At 43.2% G+C, this 23612-nt stretch overlaps 1 protein-coding gene across 2 annotated transcripts in view; it reads left to right on the top strand.

Annotated features, from left to right (window-relative positions):
- Positions 1–23612, top strand: part of LOC126282405 (facilitated trehalose transporter Tret1-2 homolog) — a 235273-nt gene that overhangs the window by 157915 nt on the left and 53746 nt on the right. For both annotated transcript variants that reach the window (XM_049982072.1, XM_049982065.1), the window contains exons 3-4: positions 9679–9893; positions 20564–20825. In XM_049982072.1, coding sequence (XP_049838029.1) covers positions 9679–9893; positions 20564–20825 — 477 coding nt within the window. The remainder of the gene's footprint in view (positions 1–9678; positions 9894–20563; positions 20826–23612) is intronic.

Below are 23612 nucleotides of genomic sequence, written 5' to 3'. Positions count from 1 at the left end.
CAACTTCCTCTTCCGAATACGAAAATATTTTGTTGAGCCCAACCTACATAGGTAGGAATGATCATCAAAATAAAATAAGAGAAATCAGAGCTCGAACAGAAAGGTTTAGGTGTTCGTTTTTCCCGCTCGCTGTTCGGGAGTGGAATAGTAGAGACAGAGTATGATTGTGGTTCGATGAACCCTCTGCCAAGCACTTAAATGTGAATTGCAGAGTAGTCATGTAGATGTAGAAAAGCTAAAAGTTGAATTATAAGATTATCGTTTTCATGGATCAACTGCATTTGGTTATTAACTCCGCATTTTTTGAGTTCTGCTTCCCACTCTCAAGTCACATTTTCAAGGAAACAGCTGGACAAAGTAGCTCTGTTTTCTTTCATCCGCAAACTTTTATTCAGTGTGTTGTGGTTGGCAGGAGAGCCAACACCGTGTTACTAGAGGAGGCTGAAAGGCACGCGTTTTAGCTCACGCAGGCTAGCGTGAGATCTGGAACAGGACAAGGAAATTAGAATTTAGAAAAACGGACGTAGCTGGTGGAATACTTAACTTTAATCCATTAATGTTGAACCACTGTTTTGACGGTACATGATTCAATATCAGTAGTAACTGATAATGGCGCCTTGCTATGTCGTAGAAAATGACGTGGCTGAAGGCTATGCTAAACTGTCGTCTCGGCAAATGAGAACGTAAGTAGGCAGTGAACCATCGCTAGCAAAGTCGGCTGTACAACTGGGGCGAGTGCTAGGAAGTCTCTCTAGACCTGCCGTGTGGCGGCGCTCGGCCTGCAATCACTGATAGTGGCGACACGCAGGTCCGACGTATACTGCCGGACCGCTGCCGATTTAAAGGCTACCACCTAGCAAGTGTGGTGTCTGGCGGTGACACCTCACAGTGCATATACATCATTGGTCAGTTTCAACCTAACAGGCGCCTGTCAAACGCTACAGGTGTGTAGAATCAGTGAGAGCAAGTAAGTATTTTGAGAACATTAGCTGTCAGTTTCCACAACAGTAAGTGGATGCTCGAACCGCATTTATCTTCTTCTTTATTGGTAATTCCCCTCTTCCAATTTGAAAGAGGGGCGGGGGTGGCAGGATCCATATTGGTGCTCTTCAGCCGAATGTTAAAATATATAGTTTTAGCATTTCTTTTACCGTTAAAAGATTATAGTTGTAGTATCCTCTTTCTACAACACAAATGCACATGAAAGAAATGACAATATAAGAGATTTGTTTCACAGTATCGAAGATGAAAAATTGCACGTAGCCCTTAAGGTATGCATTTTAGATCCTCTGTTTACTGAGACTATTTTGCTTCTAGTATCGTGTACTTTCAACTGTATGCGTTTACGCCATTAATTATGATACACCCTGTATACGTAACTAAGTTTGTACGGAGCACTCAAGTACTACAAAGGTGCTACGGGAGCCCATATGGGAATCCCTGGAGCGAAGGCGACTTTCTTTACGAGAAACACTGCTGGGAAAATTTAGATAAGCGGAATTTGAAGCTAAATGCCGAAACATTCTACTGCCGCCACCATACATTGTGCGTGAGGACCATGAAGACAAGATACGAGAAATTAGGACTCATATGGAAGCATATAGAGAGTCGTTTTTCCCTCGCCCTATTTGCGAGTCGAACAGGAAAGGAAATGCAAAGTAGTGGCACAAAGTACTCTCCGCTACACACCGTACGGTGGCTCGCGGAGTATCCTTGTAGATGTAGATACAGAGCGCGAGCCCCGCTCACACCTGACCAGTTTTTTAACGTTAAGTGGATGATGTCATTATTCATTTGTCGCATTGCTGAGGAACATACTAAATTCATGTAGGGAGTCAAATGTTGCGAATCGTGTACACAAAGTGAGAAGGAGGGCCAAAAGTTAGGGGGATAAAATAAATAAACATACTTCGATTTCATAGATTATATGAAGGCCTTAGATAAAATAAATAGACAATTATTACGGCAGATTTTTAAGAAGAAGAGGCGTACCATTAAATCTTATGTGGGTAATTCAGGTGATCTATTATAATACAAGAATCAAAGTAATTGGGGTAGTGAGAAAAAGAACAGATGATTTTAAATGAGGAGTTCGACACGGTAGCTACCTGTCAGCACTGCTCTTTAATACATATACATTTGCGAGAAAGAAACTGCATAACTGCGAACATCGCTCTGCCAGCGCTTGTTTTGTTTATTGGCCTCAGGACGGTTAATTCTCACTCAAGTAGCTCCCCATTTGGCTGAATGCATCCTGTTCCAGTCCTCCCGCAAAGGAAAAATACAGACCAGTGCCTAGAATAGAACCCAGGTCCTCCGAATAACAACGAAACACGTTAAGAACTTTTTTTTTTAATTCTCATTTTGTTCGTCTTCGTTCTTTGTATCTGCTCGGGCCGGACGTCGCATGACACCAGTTTCAGTTCGTCGTTGATCCATTAACTCAGTTTTTTGTTACAGAGGGCAGCTAACCCTCTGACCGAACACGCTGAGTTACCGTGCGGGCATAACTGGGCTACAGAGAGGGAGGGACGAACAGAATTATGTGAGGAAGATGTTGTTTGCAGACGATCAAGTTTAAATCCTGAACAGTGACAACAGACTGCATTCTGCTGTCTATGAACCAAACAAAATATATCTGCTCTTTAAGATGTAACAGATTACGTATAACACCTACACTGAAGAGCCAAACAAACTGGTACATGTGCCTAATATCGTTTGTGCCCTCGCGACCGTGCCAAAGTGCCGCAACACGACGTGGCATGAAATCGACTAATGTCTGAAATAGTGATGGAGGGAATTGCCACCACGAATCCTGCAGGGCTGTCCATAAATCCGTAAGAGTGCGAGGGGATGGGGATGTCTTCTCAACAACACTTTGCAAACCATCCCAGATATGCTCAATATTGTTCATATCTGAGGAGTTTGGTGACCAACGGAAGTGTTTAAACTCAGAAGATTGTTCCTGGGGCCACTCTGTAGCAATTCTGGACGTGTGAGGTGACGTACTGTCCTCCTGGAATTGCCCAAGTCCGTCGGAATGCACAATGGACACAAATGGATGCAGGTGATCACACAGGATGCATACGTACCTGTTATGTGTCAGAATCGTATCTAGATGTATCAGGGGTCGCATATCACTCCAGCTGCACACTCACCCCAAGCCACATAATCCTTAGCAGTAATGTGACCTTCCAGATTAGCCGTTGGGTCCATGGAATACCACGATACTGCTGCCCATATCATCACTGAACAACCCGTCACATTTCTCTCTTGCGACATAAACACGGCCAGAAGTAGGAAACGCTGTGCAACAAGACTCATCCGACTACATTTCTTTCTTCCATTTTTCCATATTCCAGCTTTTATTACTTGACCACCATGATTTCCGAAATTCCTTCACCAGGGAAGACGAATGGAATATTCCAGAATTTGAAACACGAACATCTGCTAGCATGAGTTTCTTAGAAGTAGATACCTTAGGGGTTGCGAAGCAACTCAAATCGCTTGAAATGGGCAAGTCTTGAGGTCCAGATTGTATACCGATTAGGTTCCTTTCAGATTACGCTGATACTATAGCTCCCTACTTAGCACTCATATACAACCGCTCGCTCACCGATAGATCTGTACCTACAGGTTGGAAAATTGCGCAGGTCGCACCAGTGTTCAAGAAGGGTAGTAGGAGTAATCCATTTAACTACAGACCTATATCATTGACGTCGGTTTGCAGTAGGGTTTTGGAGCATATACTGTATTCAAACATTATGAATCACCTCTAAGGAAACGATCTATTGATACGTAATCAGCATGGCTTCAGAAAACATCGCTCTTGTGCAACGCAGCTAGCTCTTTATTCGCACGAAGTAATGGCCGCTATCGACAGGGGATCTCAAGTTGATTCCGTATTTCTAGATTTCCGGAAAGCTTTTGACACCGTTCCTCACAAGCGACTTCTAATCAAGCTGCGGAGCTATGGGGTATCGTCTCAGTTGTGCGACTGGATTCGTGATTTCCTGTCAGGAAGGTCGCAGTTCGTAGTAATAGACGGCAAATCATCGAGTAAAACTTAAGTGATATCAGGTGTTCCTCAGGGAAGCGTCCTGGGACCTCTACTGTTCCTGATCTATATAAATGACCTGGGTGACAATCTGAGCAGTTCTCTTAGACTGTTCGCAGATTATGCTGTAATTTACCGTCTAGTAAGGTCATCCGAAGACCAGTATCGGCTGCAAAGCGATTTAGAAAAGATTGCGGTATGGTGTGTCAGGTGGCTGTTGACGCTAAATAACGAAAAGTGTGAGATGATCCACATGAGTTCCAAAAGAAATCCGTTGGAATTCGATTACTCGATAAATAGTACAATTCTCAAGGCTGTCAATTCAACTAAATACCTGGGTGTTAAAATTACGAACAACTTCAGTTGGAAGGACCACATAGATAATATTGTCGGGAAGGCGAGCCAAAGGTTGCGTTTCATTGGCAGGACACTTAGAAGATGCAACAAGTCCACTAAAGAGACAGCTTACACTACACTCGTTCGTCCTGTGTTAGAATATTGCTGCGCGGTGTGGGATCCTTACCAGGTGGGATTGACGGAGGACATCGAAAGGGTGCAAAAAAGGGCAGCTCGTTTTGTATTATCACGTTATAGGGGAGATAGTGTGGCAGATATGATACACGAGTTGGGATGGAAGTCATTACAACATAGACGTTTTTCGTCGCGGCGAGACCTTTTTACGAAATTTCAGTCACCAACTTCCTCTTCCGAATACGAAAATATTTTGTTGAGCCCAACCTACATAGGTAGGAATGATCATCAAAATAAAATAAGAGAAATCAGAGCTCGAACAGAAAGGTTTAGGTGTTCGTTTTTCCCGCTCGCTGTTCGGGAGTGGAATAGTAGAGACAGAGTATGATTGTGGTTCGATGAACCCTCTGCCAAGCACTTAAATGTGAATTGCAGAGTAGTCATGTAGATGTAGAAAAGCTAAAAGTTGAATTATAAGATTATCGTTTTCATGGATCAACTGCATTTGGTTATTAACTCCGCATTTTTTGAGTTCTGCTTCCCACTCTCAAGTCACATTTTCAAGGAAACAGCTGGACAAAGTAGCTCTGTTTTCTTTCATCCGCAAACTTTTATTCAGTGTGTTGTGGTTGGCAGGAGAGCCAACACCGTGTTACTAGAGGAGGCTGAAAGGCACGCGTTTTAGCTCACGCAGGCTAGCGTGAGATCTGGAACAGGACAAGGAAATTAGAATTTAGAAAAACGGACGTAGCTGGTGGAATACTTAACTTTAATCCATTAATGTTGAACCACTGTTTTGACGGTACATGATTCAATATCAGTAGTAACTGATAATGGCGCCTTGCTATGTCGTAGAAAATGACGTGGCTGAAGGCTATGCTAAACTGTCGTCTCGGCAAATGAGAACGTAAGTAGGCAGTGAACCATCGCTAGCAAAGTCGGCTGTACAACTGGGGCGAGTGCTAGGAAGTCTCTCTAGACCTGCCGTGTGGCGGCGCTCGGCCTGCAATCACTGATAGTGGCGACACGCAGGTCCGACGTATACTGCCGGACCGCTGCCGATTTAAAGGCTACCACCTAGCAAGTGTGGTGTCTGGCGGTGACACCTCACAGTGCATATACATCATTGGTCAGTTTCAACCTAACAGGCGCCTGTCAAACGCTACAGGTGTGTAGAATCAGTGAGAGCAAGTAAGTATTTTGAGAACATTAGCTGTCAGTTTCCACAACAGTAAGTGGATGCTCGAACCGCATTTATCTTCTTCTTTATTGGTAATTCCCCTCTTCCAATTTGAAAGAGGGGCGGGGGTGGCAGGATCCATATTGGTGCTCTTCAGCCGAATGTTAAAATATATAGTTTTAGCATTTCTTTTACCGTTAAAAGATTATAGTTGTAGTATCCTCTTTCTACAACACAAATGCACATGAAAGAAATGACAATATAAGAGATTTGTTTCACAGTATCGAAGATGAAAAATTGCACGTAGCCCTTAAGGTATGCATTTTAGATCCTCTGTTTACTGAGACTATTTTGCTTCTAGTATCGTGTACTTTCAACTGTATGCGTTTACTCCATTAATTATGATACACCCTGTATACGTAACTAAGTTTGTACGGAGCACTCAAGTACTACAAAGGTGCTACGGGAGCCCATATGGGAATCCCTGGAGCGAAGGCGACTTTCTTTACGAGAAACACTGTTGGGAAAATTTAGATAAGCGGAATTTGAAGCTAAATGCCGAAACATTCTACTGCCGCCACCATACATTGTGCGTGAGGACCATGAAGGCAAGATACGAGAAATTAGGACTCATATGGAAGCATATAGAGAGTCGTTTTTCCCTCACCCTATTTGCGAGTCGAACAGGAAAGGAAATGCAAAGTAGTGGCACAAAGTACTCTCCGCTACACACCGTACGGTGGCTCGTGGAGTATCCTTGTAGATGTAGATACAGAGCGCGAGCCCCGCTCACACCTGACCAGTTTTTTAACGTTAAGTGGATGATGTCCTTATTCATTTGTCGCATTACTGAGGAACATACTAAATTCATGTAGGGAGTCAAATGTTGCGAATCGTGTACACAAAGTGAGAAGGAGGGCCAAAAGTTAGAGGGATAAAATAAATAAACATACTTCGATTTCATAGATTATATGAAGGCCTTAGATAAAATAAATAGACAATTATTACGGCAGATTTGTAAGAAGAAGAAACGTACCATTAAATCTTATGTGGCTAATTCAGGCGATCTATTATAATACAAGAATCGAAGTAATTGGGGTAGTGAGAAAAAGAACAGATGATTTTAAATGAGGAGTTCGACACGGTAGCTACCTTTCAGCACTGCTCTTTAATACATATACATTTGCGAGAAAGAAACTGCATAACTGCGAACATCGCTCTGCCAGCGCTTGTTTTGTTTATTGGCCTCAGGACGGTTAATTCTCACTCAAGTAGCTCCCCATTTGGCTGAATGCATCCTGTTCCAGTCCTCCCGCAAAGGAAAAATACAGACCAGTGCCTAGAATAGAACCCAGGTCCTCCGAATAACAACGAAACACGTTAAGAATTTTTTTTTAATTCTCATTTTGTTCGTCTTCGTTCTTTGTATCTGCTCGGGCCGGACGTCGCATGACACCAGTTTCAGTTCGTCGTTGATCCATTAACTCAGTTTTTTGTTACAGAGGGCAGCTAACCCTCTGACCGAACACGCTGAGTTACCGTGCCGGCATAACTGGGCTACAGAGAGGGACTAACAGAATTATGTGAGGAAGATGTTGTTTGCAGACGATCAAGTTTAAATCCTGAACAGTGACAACAGACTGCATTCTGCTGTCTATGAACCAAACAAAATATATCTGCTCTTTAAGATGTAACAGATTACGTATAACACCTACACTGAAGAGCCAAACAAACTGGTACATCTGCCTAATATCGTTTAGGGCCCTCGCGACCATGCCAAAGTGCCGCAACACGACGTGGCATGAACTCGACTAATGTCTGAAGTAGTGATGGAGGGAATTGCCACCACGAATCCTGCAGGGCTGTCCATAAATCCGTATGAGTGCGAGGGGATGGGGATGTCTTCTCAACAACACTTTGCAAACCATCCCAGATATGCTCAATATTGTTCATATCTGAGGAGTTTGGTGACCAACGGAAGTGTTTAAACTCAGAAGATTGTTCCTGGGGCCACTCTGTAGCAATTTTGGACGTGTGAGGTGACGTACTGTCCTCCTGGAATTGCCCAAGTCTGTCGGAATGCACAATAGACACAAATGGATGCAGGTGATCACACAGGATGCATACGTACCTGTTATGTGTCAGAATCGTATCTAGATGTATCAGGGGTCGCATATCACTCCAGCTGCACACTCACCCCAAGCCACATAATCCTTAGCAGTAATGTGACCTTCCAGATTAGCCGTTGGGTCCATGGAATACCACGATACTGCTGCCCATATCATCACTGAACAACCCATCATATTTCTCTCTTGCGACATAAACACGGCCAGAAGTAGGAAACGCTGTGCAACAAGACTCATCCGACTACATTTCTTTCTTCCATTTTTCCATATTCCAGTTTTTATTACTTGACCACCATGATTTCCTGGTAATGACACTGGCATCACTGACAAGTGGTTTTAGAATTCCAACTGCAATACTCTGCTTTATGGAGCTCCCTTCACGTTGTTTGGTGCTGGCAGGGTTCACCAGTGCGACATTGAGCTCTGCAGCGACTTTTGCCGCTGTCTTTGTTGTGTACATAGTTCCGCGTAGTCAGCGCATACAGAAGTTTCCCACTAGAGCGCGCCCGCAAAGCAAAACAGCGCAGGCGCAGCGCTCGTCCGTCTCCGCACTATGAGATGGCACTGCCTTAGAGACGGACCAAATTCTGCTTCCGCCGATCCTCGTATTAATATGTAACACAGCTAATGAGATTGCTCCTAATGTAGAAACTTTTCTCCTCGCAAATCACACTCTCGCAGTGATACCTGAACGTGCGAGGTATTATAACGAGTGTACAGACCTCCGATTAGTCAGTCTGCATTTGTCTGCACTTATCTGCACCAGTCTGTACCAGTCTGCATTAGTCTGTACCAGTCTATAGTCAATTTTCAGTCTGCGTCTAATACGATTGTCATAGTCCTGTACATAGCCATGAAGATAAATGTATAGACACCTTGCCTAGTATCAGAGATATGTGAGAATAAGATTAACGTACCAAGACTAAAGGAACTTCAGATTGTCAATTGTAAATAGCATCCAATCAAGTTAAGTAATTTTATGCTTTTTATTATTGTAATAAATGTGTGCAAATATTAATCAAGTTCTGTTTAAAGTTGGTCACCGTCAATCTGCTACTGAAAGCATGCAAGTGGCATTTCTATCGTTTGACCTAATGGCAGAAGATAAAGACACCACGATAAGACCACGAGACATATTGCTGACACTCGCCTGCTTCGTTAGAGCGACAAGTCAAATAATGTGATGGTGTGTATACCAAAGGTCTTACAGTATGCACACCACAGTTTCCTCTTATTTTTCGTTATAAACGTGTATGACCATCCGTCACGAGCACTCGGAACATGCATTTGTCCTTGTAGTGAGTTTGCGGATGATGTTTTTTCCAGTATGCAGCATAAATTATCGATAAGGTATCTCTTGGGACACTTAATACTTCGGTGACCTTGGTTATGGAAACACTCACCTTACGAACGCCAACAAATTACCCACTTAGCTCCGACATAACACACAAAACACTGTTCTGACCTCGACTGATACTTGCAATGTATGGAGAGCATTACACATGTGCTGTACATGGTAAAATATAACAGTGCAATCTTCAGGCTTGGCTATCATCTGCACATATTTTGTAGCACGCATTTCTCACGGTGTTTCCATATTTTTGTTCACTTGCTTCATTTGTTGATATCTTCTCGCGGTGACTGACTTTTGTCCAGTGCAATTATCAGAAACAACTTTGGACCCAAAATAGAACCCTGTGGTACACCACACGCTTCATATTTTCCAGAGGTACTTTTTACTTTTAAACGATTCCCTAATCAATGGCAACCAGTTTATTGAGCAGTGTGCATGGTGTTTATTCTCTTTGTGTGCCGGCTGCCACATGACGTTCGTGCTGTGCCAGGCTCGGTGCCGCCGCTGGGCGCGTTCGTGGGCAGCCTGGCGTCGGGTCCGCTGCTGCAGCGGCTCGGCCGAAAGCGCACGCTCATGATCAGCGCGCCGCTGTTCGTCGCCTTCTGGGTGCTGCTCGCATTCTCGCAGAACTACGCCATGCTCTTCTCCGCGCGCATCCTCACCGGCTTCTGCGCCGGGATCTCCATCCCGTCTGCTCAAGTCTACGTAAGTACATCTGCATCTACGCGAACATTTTGAAGTTCACACCCAAGTGTTTGGTAGAAAGACTGCAGAACCACTTTCAGGCTCTATCTCTGCCGTTCCACTCTCCAATAGCACAACAAATAGATGTTGTATCTGACCAAAAGAATGCACAAGTTGTACTTGGTAATCCAACGAATGTAAAGAGAGGCGATTCTGCTCCATGGGAAGCAATCATTTATGGGGCTCCACAGAGCTCACTCTAAGGTCCAAGGGCTCTATCTAATATACAACAAACAGAATTAGTTCATTTTGGAGTTTGCACTAGTGTTGTCATCAGTTCAAACATACACCTACAGAAGGAGATGTAAAAAATATTCTTAAAATTATTATTTAGTGGTTTTTCTGTAAATGGTCACACTCTCCGTTTCAAAAAGGCAGAACACTCGTGCTTCGAGGTGGTAAAAAGCTGGACAAGGATCGTGATTATATCGCAGAGTGAAAAATTAATCTTGAATGTTGTGGTTGTTATCCTGTGTACATGGCATTTACTTTTCTTGTACAACAAAAATTAGAAAAAGAGGAGGCATTATTTTGTGGCTGGCCCTCGTAAAACACTACCTCCACCCCATAGGTCCCACAATTCCTTTTCTACAACACGGGAGGCTGCTCAGCAACTTCCTGATTTCAGGAAGAGATATAAATTTTTTCATCAAAATCTTAATGCAATACAACCTGCAACATTACCATTAGATGTTTGGACAACGTGGTTGTGGAGTAACAGCGATTGATTTAAAATTAACTTAGTAATAAGAAAACAGCCTTAATCGCGTTATTTATTTATTTATTTATTTAGTGCCGACCGGTTTCAGACCATCGCAGGGGCCATCTTCAGGGCGACCATACCGCTGGTCGACTGCTGGTGGCGTCACGTCTACCGAGATGTGGCAGGAGACCTTGGTAGACGTGACGCCACCAGCAGTCGACCAGTGGTATGTTCGCCCTGAAGATGGCCCCTGCGATGGGCTGAATCCGGTCGGCACTAAACAAATAAATAAATAAATAACGCGATTTAGACTGTTTTCTTAATACTAAGTTAATTACCATTAGAACTGCGCAACGCCATTCAAAAAACAAAATGAGCTTACATATCCCGAAGTCTCCTCAAAAGCAACGATAATTAAGTCTTTGAATCTCATCTGAAAATGTTTATTTACGTCTACTATTTTTTCTTTCTTTACACATACCAATGACCTATACAAATAAACCTCTATCATAAATGCATGAGAAAGCAGTTCCTAGCGCCAAACACACAAAGTTCATTCTACCGCGCGAGGTGGCGCAGTGGTTAGCACACTGGACTCGCATTCGGGAGGATTACGGTTCAATCCCGTCCGGTCATTCTGATTTAGGTTTTCAGTGGTTTCCCTAAATCGCTACAGGCAAATTCCCGAATGCTTCCTTCGAAAGGGCACGGTCGACTTTCTTCCCCATCCTTCCCTAATCCGCTGGTCCCCTCCTCCCAAATCAATCAACCATCCATCATTCTAGACAGAGATATAGTAAGCGTGAGACGACATTAATAAACATATTCGCCAGCATCTACAAGGAAAGATATATCGTTGATTACAAAGATGCACGTGTTTACATTACAGTAAAGGCATCAGTTTAACACAAAAAGATTGCACATCACGCTTGAGGCGCCATAGCACACAATAGACGGACTTAATATTGGGAATTATTTTCCAAAAAGCGTCATGCAAGAAATAAAGAAAACGGTGTCTGGGAGTAGCAAATGTCGGTGTATAACAGATAATGCAAGAAATAAAGAAAAATGGTGTCTAGGAGTTGCAAATGTCGGGGTATAACAGATAAAACCATGAAATTCTGCACTAATATCCAACATGACGTTGCTGAATATGCCGGCTAAGTTTCCAATTGGCTTCAAACATGACTGCGCTTTAGCCTGTCTGTGTTGTTAACATTGACCATTGAGGCACACAGACAGCACGAGCCCATATGTCTTCCGAGTCAAAGTTTGAAATCAACATCAAAGTCACGTCGAGGACAAAAAGGCGAGTTCATCACATTACGCACTACTCAAAGTGCAGGCATAAGTTACGGTGAGGGGTTCCCTGGAACAACAAGTTTAAGTCCGTTAAGTAGTTTTTCGTGTTTCGTGCAAATATTGAATCTGTACTAATAAGCCTTTCTGTCTACAAAATATTATTACTGTCCGACAGATACGCCGCCTTCTAGAAACATTTGACTGCTGTACTTCGCCAAGTTGTGTTCCACAGACCGTCGTAGACAGAAGACAAACTCCCAAGCCTCTCGAACCCGTATTTCGTGTGCGCTGTACACACACCTACTTATTAAGAATGTGATATCTTTAACGTGGAATTCAGTTCTGGAAACTTCGTACTGAAGCGAACAGAAACTGTGAAAAAATATGTCAAGTTAAAGACTCAAGATGCGAAGGAAACGAAAAATTCGGCAAATGAAGTGGAAGAAAGAGATCGCGAGGAAGAAGAGAAATTCTGGAGAATGTTATTCTGCGCTGAAAACTGATAAGGAAGTCAGTTCTAAGAAAATTTGAAGTCAGTGAGGAGTTGCCCAAAAGAATATTTTGTAAAAAGAAACTTAAAAATTAAGAAGAGATCCATGGAAGATTCTTGGCTATAGGTGAAAAGAACACGGAAGATGCATTGATTGTAAAGAAGAAAATACTGTATCAAGAACGTCTATGAAACTAAGTCCGGTCGGAACCGCAGCTCTTCACAAATTAATCATCTAAAATGGAACAAGTTGGTAGAGCACTTGCCCGCGAAAGGCAAAGGTCCTGAGTTGGAGTCTCGGTCCGGCACACAGTTTTAATTTGCCAGGAAGTATCAATGTATTGTAGTCTGTAAATCCATATTCCAAGTTTCAACGTATTGTAGTCTGTAAATCCTTATTCCAGATAGTTTTGCACAATTCTGTACCGAGAATCGTTTAAAAACGGTTTTAAAGCGTTAAATGTTTGAGTTCGTACAGTAGAAGAAGACACAGGATAACACAGCAACAGACCGCATAAAACAGCCACGGAATGATTGGAAATGTTCCGATCTTACAATTAGTGGGACGTTTCCTTCCAAACAATCGCATTGTCGCCGAGGCAGATTGAAAAGGAAATATTTTGACAACCCTGACTTGAGTGTTGCGAAATCATTCAAATCTTTCCAATATTATTTACTCCATGAAACTAATACGGTACTGTATAGTATAAAACTTACTATAAATGCTATAGAGAGAACAGTCTGTATTCATTTCGAAAACCACGAACTGATACGAATGATTTCTGCCGGGATTGTGAAGTTATATCGAGCGTCAACGTTAATGATCCTTGTAAAAAAGTGCATGAAGAACAAAATAAGAGTTGCGCAGTAGAACAAACTAAAGGAAGAGTATTTGAGGTCGGCCAAATTTGAAAACATGGGTGCTCGAGTTTGATTCCGCTCATAACTTGGTTCTAACTAAAGCGAACACTACTGTGCAATTCTATAAGAAGCTACAAGCTACTGTGGTTCTATGTCTTTAATGTTTATTGTCACTGTGACCGATCGAGTAAATTGTACTGTTTTATAGAAGGTGCAGCAAAGAGAGACCCAAATTCTGTTTGCTTCTTTGTATGTTTTCATATATAGTTAACTCACGCAGAGAGCAAAATAAAAATGTAGATATATTAAGATTTTGTACCTGGCTTTCAGAATCAAAAATCGTAACAGTATAACACGTTTTCCTAGCTAGGGGATACATAAAGTCAATTTGACCGTAACTTTGGCCTATATGGAAAACTTCTAAGCGATGCAGAAAACGCGCCAATATATCACAGTGCTTCAGAACTGCAGAAAGAATCCAGCACCTTTTGAAGCGGTAGAAAGAGTGGGCATTATTGAAGCCTGGGCGTCACCTTTTGTTACCACACTACGTCAATAAACCCAAAGGAAAGACACAATTTGGAATACAAAAATATGTTTGTTTACGCAACAATAGAAACTCATTTTCCGTCTCGTCTTCTTATGCAGGATGTGCATTAGCAATACTGAAGACGGAATGGTGGTGTCGAAGACGTCACGTCCTGTGATTACCGATGCAAAAGATGTTTTCGCAATTCTCAAATTTCCACGAGAAGAAAATTTAGAAATGTGTAGAAGTTACGCATTTGCGAAATAAAATGAATACTCAGAATCTGAAAAAGAAAAATCATCGTTAACAGCCATGTGAAGACTATTGAAGATCATTTGAGAGGAAGTCATTATGTGCTACTGATTTGATTATTTAATTGGAAATGCATTTATTTTACATTGTAGATGATACTCTTACTAACAGGCTTTTAAAGGGGAATGTTATGTGTTTTGTCCCTTATTATATAAAAGGTCTTAAGGAGTAAGCTTAGAACATCCTACTAACATGTTCCTTTAATAAATATATAATTTTTTTGCATTATGATAACGCTGCCTTTAATTTTAAAAACTGTTTCATAGTAAAATTTGGAAAATTTAATTTTTAGTTTTTCATGTTATACAGTGATCTAAAGAAAAATAGCATAAGTTTGGTACTATATTATTACCTCAGGTCAGTCACTATGTTTAAAATACTACATAATCATGTCACATGGTATGCACCTCCGTTGCATATGACTGATATTAAGTCCATGTGCGAGAGATTGAAATGAATACAAAAGCTGAAATATTTGATGCTCTGTATCTCAATTTCAATATACTTCAGTTAAGTCGTTCCAAAGAACGCCTGAGTTCTTCTCATTTCGGGGAGACCGGGAGAACACCGACATACCAGGCAGTACCATTGTTTTCGGTACATACATGGACTGAAATGAAGTGTGTGGCGAGAGACTCCTGGCGGGTGGACCTGATCGCCTGGTGCACTTCGGCGACGGCACTTCGGCGAGTTGTACGTCGATGTGGATGAAATGAGGACCCAGTCCCTGAGCGGAGAAAATCTGCAACCCAGCCGGGAATCGAACCCGGGCACTCCGGCATGACAAGCCGGCACGCTGTCCTTTTTTTCAGGCTCGGATTAAATTATCACAGTCAGCTACGATGGCGGACCATACACTGACTGCTCCCAGTGTAAACTTATTTGTCCGTCGCTGACACAGAAGACTGCAAACCTTCTTTCCTTCCCGTCTGGGCAAGCTGGGCAGTGACTAGAGTACATGTAAAGCTTACTGGGACAGGGTAAATGCTAGCTACAATGAAGTCGATAATTCGATTGTAATATTGGCATTTTAATTTGATATTCCCCACAACTGACAAAATTTACAAAAAAAGAAGTGACTCTCTTTGTCCACCCACACACTCCTGAGAATGGTACATTAACAATTTGCAATTACGCGCCCCTATTACCGGCAGTTGCGTTGATCAATACTCGGCACCTCGCAAGGATAATTCCCAGATCAATAATATTAGGTAAGTTGTTGGGAGGGGTTAAGCGTGGGGGCAAATCTCGCTTCTGAGCACACAAAGAGCTCTAACCGCAGAACTCTGCACGGAACACGCGTTGGTGCAGTGCTGCGACACAGACCGTATATCTCCCTTCGAAGACGATGGCCTAGACGCCGTCTCCAAGTGCGTACCGCTCGATGGCTCAAGGCGAAGTCCTCTCTCTCCACAATTCTCCCGTCTCCCACGCGTACGAAAACGCGGCAGAATAATACCCCGTTTCGGCTAGTGTCGAACGCTTTATCATCGCCGAAATCTCTCCAACGGCATTTCTGAGACCTAGTCGATGATCGAGTAAGTCATATCGCCTCTAGGCAAACGAAATTCCCGTCTTCGCCACGTGTTGCCCAGCACAGGTGGCTCCGGATGCCGGGCTATCCCCAAAAGCTCCGTATTGTCCCGCATTTCCGGTGGCCGCTGCCTGCCTCCCACGGCGACCCGGCGAGCTACGCCGAGCTGCAGACTTTATATTCTACAGTTCTTGACTTCCGACACTTTTCACCAACGCTTTAAGGGGTGGTAGGACGTCAAACGGGCCGACTTGGAGCAGGAGAGGCATCACACGACATTTTAATTTCCACTGTCTATACTTTTACAAATAAGTTCGTAAAACTTTATCAGCATCACCAGGAAGGATTCAGGATTCACACTCATTGCAGTGGAAGCGCGAAAATATAACAAAATAATTTTTTTACGTGCGAAATTTCATCATTTTTCACTTACTAATGGCTGCATTTGTTTGCTATAGGTACACTTTTCTTCATAAGTTAGAGAGATTCTTCGATGAATTTTGCACAACATACATACCATACTTACAGGTGTATGAAACTCTAGAATTTATTTAATTTATGAAAAAACAAATGAGATGTTGAATTTTAAACTTCATATTTAGAAAAAACACAAATATTGTAGTTAATTACCTCAATTTTTACCACAGTTTGTAATAGATTTGGAAAATTCTATAGTTTCATACACCTTTAAGTATGGTTTGTATCCTGAGCAAAATTCATTGAAGAATCTCTCTTACTTATGAAGAAAAGTGTACCTATAGCAACAAATACTCACACTAGTGAGTGAAAAAATGATGAAATTTCACATGTAACAAAAATCATTTCGTTTTGTTTTCGAACTTCCACTGCTATGAGTGTGATTCTGAATCCTTCCTGGTCACGCTGACAAAGTTTTATGAATGTATTTGTAAAAGTATAGACAGTGGAAATCGAAATGTCCTGTGGTGCCTCTCCTGCTCCAAGTCGGCCCGTTGGACGTCCTTTCCCCCCTAAGTTAGTGACTTAATCATGCAGACATGCAGGGAATACTGCTCGAGAGTGCCTCATATTTATCATAATTCAGTGGAGTCATGATCTGATGCCCTTGCCAGTCCCTTTATTATTAATACTAGTGTTGGTAAGCTAACGTGTAAGTGCCCATGTCCTGGCACCTTACTCCAGCACAAGGCCCCCGCTCACCACCTTCCTCGTGCCGCAGAAAGCTCAAGACTACCGTCGCTGCCCGTCTTACGTCGCCTCGCGCACCATTTCGTACCACAAGCCTCTCTGGCAATGAGATTCTACACAACTAGCGACTCCGCCAGCAAGGCACAAAGTTGAAAAATATCAAACTTTGCGGAAGGTTATGACGCACGGCACACGGGAGACGTGTGTAAACAACCTCTAAGATGGTGTCTCCCGGGCAACGTGCTGCGTCAGCAGCACGGGCGAAGGTTTACACAAACGGCGACCGAACTGGACGGAGAGTCCCTCACGGTCAACAGCAGCAAGTACATCCTCAGCGAAGAAACCGTCGGAGCGCTAAGACAGTTAATATCGGACCATCAGTCGATAGTATGCAGTTAAACATAGAAGGCATCAGTCGGAGTAAATGTGAGCACCTAGGTAGAATGGCTAAGGAACGCCAGGTTGATGTAATTGCACTGCAAGAAACTCATTTAGCTGAGGAAACAGATATCTTAACCAGGGCCAAAATTCAAGGATATACAGTAGTGGAAACAGTTCTCTCAGAAACGTATGGGTCAATTATATACATACGTAAAGGCATCAATAACTATGAAGTGGTAAAGAAGTCCAACACCTGCAATATTGAAACGATAACAGTAGAACTTTCCAAGCTAGACTTGGTGTCAGTATATAAACCACCAAACACAACGTGGCCAAATCCTCCACTGCAAGTTGAAGATAAACCAACAATCTTCCTTGGGGGCCGGCCGGAGTGGCCGAGCGGTTCTAGGCGCTACAGTCTGGAGCCGCGCGACTGCTACGGTCGCAGGTTCGAATCGTGCCTCGGGCATGGATGTGTGTGATGTCCTTAGGTTAGTTAGATTTAAGTAGGTCTAAGTTCTATGGGACTGATGACCTTAGAAGTTAAGTCGCATTGCGCTCAGAGCCATTTGAACCATTTCTTCCTCGGGGACTTCAATAGTCGCCACACCAAGTGTGGATACAGTACTAATGACCAGAATGGTGAAGCTTTACAGCAGTGGATCGAAGAACAAAATTTAGACCTCAGCTATGACGCTAAAGACCAAAAAACCTTCCACTCAGCACGCTGGCAGACAGATTCTAATCCTTATCTGTGTATTGTGACCACTAACAATGAGGGAATTCCTATAGTCCACACGAGAAGGGTACTGCCCGGTTTTCCGAATACCCAACATCGTCCAACCTTAGTAAATGTGGGTATAGAACTCCCACTGATGTAATCAGTCAAGAAGCCAAGATGGAACTTTAGAAAAGCAAATTGGACAATATATAAAAGAGAAATTGATACCAACATACGGTTTATTCCAGTAAAGAGAGATAATTATGCAAGATTTGCTGGCCTTATAACAGCGACGGCGAAGGGAATCATATCGAGGCGATATAGAAAGCATTACATACCATGCTGGGACTTTGAAACTGAAGAACTGTACAGAGAATACCAGGAAACAAGCAACCCACAACTAGGAAGCCAATTGCTAGAGTCGCTCAATGAGCAAAGGAAGAAAAGATGGGAAGAAACCACTGCGGATATGAACTTCACGCATTCGAGCCGGAAAAGTTGGTCATTGTTGAGACGTCTGAGAGCAGCTAGTCATACAGCATCGTCGAAACAATATCACCATACCAGATTGCCTCACATATAAAAGAGAGAGCTGAAAATGTAATGTTGAGCCAAGAGTCATCCATAGGATAAATAAATAATAAACGGCACAGTATGCAGCAACGTCCTGATAAATTGTTGTTGTTTTTGTTGTCTTCAGTCCTGAGACTGGTTTGATGCAGCTCTCGGTGCTACTCTATCCAGTGCAAGCTTCATCATTTCCCAGTACTTACTGCAACCTACATCCTCCTGAATCTGCTTAGTATATTCATCACTTGGTCTCCTTCCACGATTTTTACGCTCCACGCTGCCCTCCAATGCTAAATTTGTGATCCCTTGATGCCTCAGAACATATTCTACAATCCGGTCTCTTGTTCTTGTCAAGTTGTGCCACAAACTCCTCTTCTCCCCAAATATATTCAATACCTCCTCATTAGTTATGTGATCTACCCATTTAAACTTCAGCATTCTTCTGTAGCACCACATTTCGAAAGCTTCTACTCTCTTCTTGTTCAAACTATTTACCGTCCATGTTTCAGTCCCATACATGGCTACACTCCATACAAATACTTTCAGAAATGACTTCCTGACATTTAAATCTATACTCGATGTTAACAAATTTCTTTTCTTCAGAAACGCTTTTCTTGCCATTGTCAGTCTACATTTTATATTCTCTCTACTTCAACCATTATCAGTTATTTTGCTCCCCAAATAGCAAAACTCCTTTACTACTTTGAGTGTCTCATTTCCTAACCTAATTCCCTCAGCATCAGCTGACTTAATTCGACTACATTCCATTATCCTCGTTTTGCTTTTGTTGATGTTCATCTTATATTCTCCTTTTAAGACACTGACCATTCCGTTCAACTGCTCTTCCAAGTCCTTTGCCGTCTCTGACAGAATTACAATGTCATCGGCGAACCTCGAAGATTTTATTTCTTCTCCATGGATTTTAATACCAACTCCGAATTTTTCTTTTGTTTCCTCTACTGCTCGCTCAATATAGAGATTGAATAACATCAGGGAGAGGCTAAAACCCTGTCTCACTCCCTTCCCAACCACTGCTTCCCTTTCATGTTCCTCGACTCCTGTAACTGCCATCTGGTTTCTGTACAAATTGTAAATAGCCTTTCGCTCCCTGTATTTTACCCCTGCCACCTTTAGAATTTGAAAGAGAGTATTCCAGTCAACATTGTCAAAAGCCTTATCCAAGTCTACAAATGCCAGAAACGTAGGTTTGCCCTTCCTTAATCTTTCCTCTAAGATAAGTCGTAAAGTCAGTATTGCTTCACGTGTTTCAACATTTCTACGGAATCCAAACTGATCCTCCCCCAGGTCCGCATCCACCAGTTTTTCCATTCGTCTGTAAAGAATTCGCGTTAGTATTTTGCAGCTGTGTCTTATTAAACTGATAGTTCGGTAATTTTCACGTCTGTCAGCACCTGTTTTCTTTGGGATTGGAATTATTATATTCTTCTTGAAGTCTGAGGGAATTTCGCCTGTCTCACACATCTTGGTCACCAGAGGGTAGAGTTTTGTCAGGACTGGCTCTCCCAAGGCCGTCAGTAGTTCTAATGGAATGTTGTCTACTCCCGGGGCCTTGTTTCCACTCAAGTCTTTCAGTGCTCTGTCACCACGATAAAATAAGGGAAAGCAGAGCTCGTACGGAAAGATGTAGGTGTTCATTCTTTCCGCTCGCTATACGAGATTGGAATAATAGAGAATTGTGAAGGTGGTTCGATGAACACTCTGCCAGCCACTTGAAAGTGATTTGCAGTGTGTCCATGTAGATATAGAAGTCGAAAGATACCAAACTTCACGGAAGGTTTCGAGGCACGCCGCAGTATCCAGCAACGTCCTAATAAATTATTTGACAAAAAAAAAGAAAAGGAAAAAAAAGAACAGAAGGAAGTCCAGATTATAGCCAGTAACACAATGGCAGCGTGTACAAAATTTGGTTCGATCATCTCTCAGACAGTAGAAGTGACATCAGCTCGTGTGTATGCGCGCGGGACCGCAGTCTGGTCCCTTTAATCCCCCAAACCTGTATCAGCGCGTTTCCCTGCCGTGACGCGCCTTTGGGCTGCGCAGGTGAACGAGAGCGCGCAGGCGCGAGTGCGCGGGGTGCTGGGTTCGCTGCCGGCGCTGTTCATGTCGGGCGGCATCCTGCTGGCCTACGTGCTGGGGGCGTGGCTGCCGTGGCAGGCGCTGGCAGGCGCGTGTGCGGTGCCGCCCGCGCTGCTCTTCATGTCGCTGCTGCCGCTGCCCGAGTCGCCCGTCTGGCTGGCCGACCGCGGCCGACACGCCGAAGCCGCGCGAGCAATGGCCTGGCTACACCGCGACAGCGTCTTCGGTAAACACGCTACTGCTGCTGCCTGCCGGCCGCTGAGAGCGCGACACTGCGCCTACACAAAATTAACAATTACTCACCAGGGGAGGCGTAACGGTACTTTGACTACCGCGCCTCCGTCAATACAAAGATATAATTTAAGATCGCGTACGCAGAAGAGCGCTGCGCCAGCGACCGATTTTATAAATAATTTTGTTCTTTTTTTAGTATTGCGTAGGTGTTTGTTTTTAACAACTAATTGATTACACTCTCTGTCTCTCTGTTGTCTTCATACGAAAGACGTGTATTTTTCGGGTCTGTGTTAAATATGCTTTTGGGTGGAAATTAAAATTATATTACGAAACAAAGTTGTTTCAATAGCAATTCGAAATGGTTATCACCGAATTGGTACATTGATCATGACAGTGACAACTTGAAGAAATTTTCAACAGACGGAGAACAATGAAAACAGGTCATACTACAAGAAAATTAAGAAGACAGCCACGAAGACTATACTGTAATTAGTACTGCGTTTCTAACAATATTTTAAGGTAAATTTCGAATACTTTCTGATTCTATTTCCGTATAGTCGCTTTTTGTAGTGTTGCCGACCCGGTCTGCCATGCACGGTCAAATTACAGCACTGTCTCAAACAATAATACGAATTCCGCCTTATCCGTTACTTATTCCATCAAAATTCAAAACCCAATCAGATTTTCTATTTTGCATTTTTCACAGCAGAACCCCGAGGAGACGTAACACTACAGAGGCCACGACGTTTGGAACGCGGATTTACTGTGAAGTTCGTACACTCATAGTACTCCATGAGGACAACAAAATGTGTAAGCAGTGGCGCGTACTTCTCAAGCGTTATAGCGAAAATCGCAAAATAATTTCCATCGTCGAATATGCAGGGTGTTACAAAAAGCTACGGCCAAACTTTCAGGAAACATTCCTCACACACAAAGAAAGAAAATATGTTATATAGACATGTGTCCGGAAACACTTACTTTCCATGTTAGAGCTCATTTTACTACCTCTCTTCAAATCACATTAATCATGAAATGGAAACACACAGCAGCAGAACGTACCAGCGTGACTTCAAACACTTTGTTACAGGAAATGTTCAAAATGTCCTCCGTTAGCGAGGATACATGCATCCACCCTCCTTCGCATGGAATCCCTGATTCGCTGATGCAGCCTGGAGAATGGCCTATTGTATCACAGCCGTCCACAATACGAGCATGAAGAGTCTCTACATTTGGTACCGGGGTTGGGTAGACAAGAGTTTTCAAATGCCCCCATAAATGAAAGTCGAGAGGGTTGAGGTCAGGAGAGCGTGGAGGCCACGGAATTGGTCCGCCTCTACCAATCCATCGGTCACCGAATCTGTTGTTGAGAAGCGTACGAACACTTCGACTGAAATGTGCAGGAGCTCCATCGTGCATGAACCACATGTTGTGTCGTACTTGTAAAGGCACATGTTCTAGCAGCACAGGTAGAGTATCCCGTATGAAATCATGATAACGTGCTCCATTGAGCGTAGGTGGAAGAACATACTGACGAAACTAAAATGAGCTCTAACATGGAAATTAAGCGTTTCCGGACACATGTCCACATAACATATTTTCTTTATTTCTGTGTGACGAATGTTTCCTGAAAGTTTGGCCGTACCTTTTTGTAACACCCTGTATATCTGTGCGTGGCCATTTTAGCCATGCAGCTTTGCTTTACTTTTCCGTGTCCAGATCAAATTTTATTTTTCCAGCAGTTAGCCACCGCTAAGGCTTTGTCGTTGGCTTGTAGCAGGTCACTAAAGCTGCAGGGCTCCGGCAGTAGTCGGCGCACGAGCAGATGTGCCTCGTCTTGTACCTCTCCGCATCCGCAAAGAACGTCGTCATCGTTAGTCAGCAGTCCCCACTTGCACAGATTAGTTTGGCATCTGGGTACACCAGCCCTCAGCCTATTTAGTGTTCTCCACACTGTATAAGGAAGTTTGTTTCCAGGTGCCATTTGCTCTTTTGGTATTATCTGCAGTGCGGTTTGTTCATTCTACCATTTACGGACTCTATTATCTTCCTGTGAACCGTCAAGGATCTTGGTTCTTGCAATAAAGCTATTTCTAGACTTAAGCCTCCGAGCCTGAGTGACGTGCTCATTCAGTGGGTGTCGAGAATCTGTTTCTTTCTTTGTTCTCTCAGCGTCTGCTGTCACCTGCCTTCTGATCTTGGATGGTGCAATTCCAGCAAGTAGGTACAAATTACCCGTTGGTGTGGGTCTGAGGCAGCCTGTAACAATTCGCATTGTCTCATTTACACTTATATCAACCTGTTTAGCATGTGCAGATGCTTCCCATACTGGCGCTGCATAGTCTGCTGCAGAAACACACAGAGCAAGCGCTGATGTTCTCAGTACTGATGGTTGAGCTCCCCATTCATAGTTTGTCAGCCTGCGGATGATGTTATTCCTGGAGCAGACTTTAGCCTTGGTGTTTTGACAATGCTGCTTGAAGGAAAGCTTTCTGTCAAGTACAACCCCAAGGTATTTAGGTGTTGGACAGTGCTTTAGCTTCTTACCTTGTCATGTAACGTCGAGCTCAACTCCAGCATCTCTATTGCGCAGGTGGAAAGCACATACTTGGGTTTTGTCAGGGTTTGGCTTGCGGTGATTGGCGTCATAGTATTGAGCCAGTTCTTCAAGCGCTCTAGAGAGATTTCCAGATGTTGCATCAAAATTGGACCCCTGGACCACCACATCTGTGTCATCAGCATATACGAACAGTCTTGCATCTTGAGGTATAGGTTGGTCATT

Source organism: Schistocerca gregaria, chromosome 1 (assembly GCF_023897955.1).
Source record: "Schistocerca gregaria isolate iqSchGreg1 chromosome 1, iqSchGreg1.2, whole genome shotgun sequence".
Lineage (NCBI taxonomy): Eukaryota > Metazoa > Arthropoda > Insecta > Orthoptera > Acrididae > Schistocerca > Schistocerca gregaria.
The sequence above is the reverse complement of the archived record's forward strand: the minus strand, read 5'-3'. Positions and strand labels throughout refer to the sequence as shown.